The sequence below is a fragment of the Coloeus monedula genome (genome assembly GCF_965178545.1).
Source record: "Coloeus monedula genome assembly, chromosome: 16".
Lineage (NCBI taxonomy): Eukaryota > Metazoa > Chordata > Aves > Passeriformes > Corvidae > Coloeus > Coloeus monedula.
In genome coordinates this window covers 8,697,796-8,703,243 of record NC_138796.1, presented here as the reverse complement: position 1 = coordinate 8,703,243, position 5,448 = coordinate 8,697,796, and the positions used below count along the sequence as shown (strand labels likewise).

General features: G+C 60.6%; 1 protein-coding gene across 1 annotated transcript; it reads right to left on the bottom strand.

Annotated features, from left to right (window-relative positions):
- Positions 1-383: 383 nt before the first annotated feature.
- Positions 384-5,159, bottom strand: AQP8 (aquaporin 8; the record flags this gene model as incomplete). The annotated part of the gene is made up of 5 exons (XM_082292106.1): positions 384-426; positions 768-902; positions 2,083-2,297; positions 2,864-2,990; positions 4,948-5,159. 5 exons carry the CDS (start codon positions 5,157-5,159, stop codon positions 384-386), a joined length of 732 nt encoding a protein of 243 aa, XP_082148232.1.
- Between the last annotated feature and the right edge of the window lie 289 nt (positions 5,160-5,448).

Genomic DNA, 5,448 nt, shown 5'->3' with positions numbered 1-5,448 from the left:
CTCCCGTCACCCTCTGTGGCAGCATCCATGGGGCGGGAGCTGCTTGGCATTGTCCTGGCCAATTTGAGTGGGGGGCAGTGGTGCCCACGCAGAGGGCACAGGGCTCCCTGGCTCTGTGGATGCCTGGGAACTGCTCTGGGGGGTTGGATGCTGTGCATGGGCAGTGCCAGAGGAGCCTGGGGCACCCCGGACACCGGTGCTGGTCATGAGATGCTCCCAGTGGGCCAATGTCATGGCAGGGGCTGGCAGAGCCCTGGGGACCGTGGTTTGGCTGGGAAGTTTCCATCCTTCCTCCAGCAGCAGGGGAACCATGACCGGCCCACAGGTGCCAGGGAGATGCCAAGGGGGGCAGGATGAAGAGGAAGGAGCAGGGGCAGCTGGTGTCACTTCAGGAGCAGGCGGGTGGCCTGGTCACCCATCAGGAGCCTTTGGGGAGGTAAAAGAGACAGAAAATCAGGGTCAGCATTCCTGCCATGGCAAGGATGCAACAAGGACATGGGGACAGCACCAGCCCAGCACCAGCCTGAGGCTGATTCACCACATGAGACAAGGATGAAGCAAAGGCACATGTGGACACAGGCTGGATCTTTGCTCTCATCCTGTCCTCATGGGAATGAGAAAGGAAAGGAGTCTCCAGCCCTTGGACACCTCTCTGCAAAAGCATCTGCTTGGAGTCTTGCCTGATGGAGGAGAGCAGCAGCACAGGGGGCAAAGGGAGGGTCAGCCAGCAGGGTCCCACTCCCAGTGTCACCGTGGGTGTCACGTACCTCACCAGCACCCCGACGAGGAGGGCAGCCACCATGGGCCCTACCCAGTACACCCAGTGGTAGTCCCAGCAGTTTGCCACCAGAGCTGGCCCAAAGGCTCGGGCTGGGTTCATGCAGGCTCCTGACACGCCACCCCTGGAAGGGGAACAGAGTGGCTGTGTCATCGTAGTGGGACACAGGAGCATCCCCTCAGTGCTGGGATGGGGCAATGAGGGGGGTGGGGGCAGCAGCATCCCCCTCCCAGGGCTCCTTCCCAGGGCTCTGGTGGGCAGTGGGCTTGGACCACCCTGGCCCACATCCTGGCATGGCTGCTTGGTGATGAGGATGGTTTTCCATGGGGGTTGGTTTCCCACAGCAGCTCAGACCAGCCTGGCCCCAACAGCAGCTGCTGACCAGCACTGGCCTTCATTCACAGGTTGGCGAGTTCCTGGGGCAAACCCAGCCTGGGGTGGAGGCACCAGTGCTGACTTATTCTGGGGCACACCAGGAACCAGGCTTTACACAAGGAAGGCTCCATGCCACACACAGGTCACACACAGGAGCGGGGCAGGAGGGACGGGAGCAATTACAGGTTAAAGGGGTAAATATTTGCTGAGGGGTTTGTGCCGTGTGTAAACACGGCCCGGGGTCCTGCCAGAGTGGGTGGGCACTACTTTAACCCAACACTCCATCAGCTCCATGTTAATTCCTAATTGCATGTGCTCGTTATCCCATCACGGTGGCACCGGAGCCAGGCTGAGCTTGGCAGAGCTTGCAGCAGCCACGGGAGCACAAGGGATACAAGCCCCTGCTGTTTGCTCAGGGTTTCCCATGGCAAACACAGCCCGGGCAGGGCCGGGGTTTATCACCCACGGCGGGTGCTCGGGGCGGCTGCACCGGCTCCGGTGCCACGTGCCGGGATGAGCCTGCGGCTGCTCCTGCTCCAGGCTGAGCCCAGGCTGCTCCTGCAACCAGCCCATCAGCTCTCCCAAAACTGCCAGAGCACCTCCTGGGCTCATTTGATGGCCCTCCTGGTGTGCTCAGCTTGCAGGGCCTGTGCTGTGCTGCAGGAGGGCAGGTCCCATCCCAGCCTGTCCCATCCCACCCCATTCCATTCCACTCAGGACCCAGGCGCTGTGTCCTCCCTGGTGCAGGGTGCAGCTGGTTGGGGTGGGATTTGGGGTGCCCCAATGTTGGGTGCTCAGAGCACCAGCTCCATCCCACAGCCGATGGTCCCATCCTGAGCTCCTCCTGGGGACAGCAGCCCCTGGAGTGACGGCGCTGTGTGGCACTGTCTGTCCCACGGGGACACGGGCAGAGGGGACGGTGAGCTCACCCTGCCAGGATGTTGGCGGTGATGGTGAGGCCGATGCAGAACGGGGCCAGCGGGGTCCTGGTCCTGCCGTTGATGGCTCCCATGCAGACCACCAGGAGCAGGAAGGAGCTCATGACAATCTCACCCACGAGGACACCGGGGATCTGCTCGTCAGCCGTGATGCCGCCGAAGGCTCCTCCGCTGGCGTTCCCGAAGTGCTCGCTCGGTGCCACAGCCTGCGGGGAGAGCCGTCGGTGCCCACCACGCTCCAGACTGTGGCCTGTGCCAGCAGATGGGCTCACTGTCGGGGCAGCGTGGGCGGCGGGCGGGTTAAAGAGGAGCTAAATTCAGCACTTGCGGGAGGAAAGCCGGCCCCAAGTGCCTGGCAAACACAAACTCGTTAGAGAAGGCTCTCGGCATCTCCTGGAATAATGACCAGGCACCGGTCCCGGCCGGGGTGAGACTCCCCGGGTTGCCCAGGGGGTCGTGGTGGCCAAAGCACACGGTGCTGGCAGTGCTGGGAATGGGCAGCACCGAACCTGAATGGCCCTTAGGGTGCCGTGCTGGGGGAACGAGTGCAGGGGAACTGTGTGTGTGAACATGGCAGTGCTGCAGAGGCACCGAGAGTCCTTCTGTGCCTCATGCGTGTGGCACAGCAAACCTCTGGAGGGCAGCTTTGGTTAATCAGCCTGGCCCCAGAGCCCGGGGCCGCAGCAGGCTGGGGAGGCCAGGGCAGCTCTGGCAGAGCAGGGGCAGTCCCTGTGCCCCAGCCCTGGGTGGAGAGACCCCCCCGGGTCCGTACCTTTGCCAGGCCAGCTCCGATCATCCCTCCACAGAGCTGGGAGAGCCAGTAAGGGATGAGCATGGTCATGTTGAGCCCCCCGACCAGCCACACGCCCAGGGACACGGCGGGGTTGAAGTGGCCTCCGCTGCCAAGGAGAGAGGAGCATCAGCAGGGGGTTCACCCCCAGCGTGGGGTTCCCTCCTAGGGGCTCGCCATGGCCTGGAACCACAGATGCTTTCCAGTCCTTCCATGCTCCAGGAGAGCAGGATCCAGCTGTTTCCTCTCTCTGCAGTCACTTCTTCACAGCAGCAGCAGCAACACCAGGCTGGACACCCAGCCCCTCCTGCAGCGCTGGCAGGGGCAGTTTGAGGGACAGGACTTGGGGATGTATCCCTGAGGCCCCCCCAGGTGCTTCCAGGAACTGCTGCAGCACTGCCAGGGCAGGTGTGGGCAGAAGAGTTCTTGCAGAGCTGCAGGAATGCACTGGTGGGGCTGGCACCCAGCCTGGCAGGACACAGAGCCCCCAGGGAGGCAGGGACCAGAGCAGGCCTGTTGTGCTGGGCCCTCAGTAGCAGACCTGAATCCTTCACCTCGAAAAGCACAAGCAAGACAGACGCAGAGACCCTCTAATTAAAACTGATTACCATGAGACACAGGCTAATGAACAGGTTTCATAACTGATCAGCCTGATAATTGCTGGTGATGAGTCAGAGAGTCTGGGAACGATAACCACATCTTGCTCCTTAGCTGGGATTAAGCCCAACCAGGAGAGCAGGAGGTTGTGTTGTTCAGGGATGATGCCTCGGCTGGACAGGGCTTCACTGCGAACACGCTGGGTTTAGAGGGAGCCTGGGGGCTGAGAGAGGACCTGGCTGCAGACAAATCCCACCTGGGGGAGCAGCCTGGCTGGAGAACCCCTCCCAAGCACGGCTCCTCTCCAGCCTCTGTGGACACATCCTTCCCTTCGAGGGTGGGGAGGGCCTGGCACAGGTTGCCCAGAGAAGCTGGGGCTGCTCCTGGATCCCTGGAAGTGTCCAAAGCCAGGCTGGATGGGGCTTGGAGCACCCTGGGACAGGGCAGGGGGTGGGACTTGGTGGGATTTAAGGTCCTTTCTAATCCAAACCATTTCAGGATTCTGTGTGAATCTGATTTTAGGCTAAAATATCCCCCTGTGCAGGATCCTGATCTGGTTCCTCCTGGCTTCAGAACAAATAGGGGACCCCCAGGACCCCTCTGCAGCCCCTCACCATAAATTCCCTTGTCCTGCTCCCCTGGTTTCACCATTCCAGGATTTGGGGTGAAGAGGGACTGGGCACAGGCACCACGGGTCAGGAGTCCCCACCACACAAACCTCAGCTTGGGTCATTTTCCCTCCTAATCAGGCACTGATAAATTATCAGTCCCATTGCTCTGGACTCTGGGGCTTGTCCATGATCCTGGCCAAGCCACCCGGGACAGCCTGGAGCAATCCCATCCCTGGGCTGTGTGGAGCCGACACAAGGGAAGGGAATGAAACTCCCCAGGGACTGTTCCAACTTCTTCTTTGGGGATAAATCTACATCTTAGCACCAAACATCTTTTTCAATGAGCACATTTGTCTAAATGTTGCTTTTGAGTAATTGAAACCGCTTTTTTTTTCACCTGAAAATACTCAGAGGAGGAGACTGTTGGGTTAAAATGTTTTGCTCTGACATCCTTGTGAAAGGAATCGTCTCAGCTTCCCAGAGAATCATAAAATCATAGAATGGTTTGGGTTGGAAGGGCCCTTAAGTATCTCGTAGTTCCAACTCCCAGAAGAGAATGTTCCTGTTTCAGCTTGATCATTTTCATTAAAAGGGCTGAACATTGAAACATGGCAATCCAAAGCCAGGCGAACACCCTCAAACCCACAGTATTACAGGTGCCACCAAAGATGCCACCACAAATGGCACCATCACCCCCCAGTTGGCCATGCTGCCAGTCAGGGGCTCCATGGCAAGGCAGGGGTGCTGCAGGCACTGGGATCTGGGCAGGGAAGAGCCTGAAGGCAGCGAGTGCGCGCCCTGGGCATCTCCCCTGTCCAGGCACGAGCATGTGCAGCGCCAGGCGCTGGTGTCCCTTACCTGATGTCCCCCAGGACGGCGACGGTGACCCCCAGGGCAAGCCCATGTGCCAGGGCGGGCTGCAGCCGCCCCGTGCCCCCCAGGTCCTCCACCACGGACAGGCAGCCAATGAAGATGAAGAGGGCACTGCCCAGCAGCTCGGCCACGCAGGGCTGGACGTGGCGCTCGTACCAGTGCGGCCGCGGGGGCTTGGGCTTGACCTCGATGTCCATCATGTCCTGCACTGGGCAGGGACCGCGCCCGGCACCAGCCATGGGCAGCTGGAGCACGGCAGGGCCCGGGGAGCCACGCCAGGGGCACAGCTGGGGGTGCTGGAAGGCAGAGCCTGGATGTGCAGGGCCCAGGGCTCCCAGTGCAGGGACAGGGACCCCAGGAGGCTGCCAGGTTCCCCGTGACTGTTTGAAGAGGCAGCTCTGGATGGGAGGCTCTAAATACAGATCGGATTTGCATTGCTAAGAAAAAAAAGGGGTCATAAAAGCTGTTGGGCCGGCCCCCAGGGAT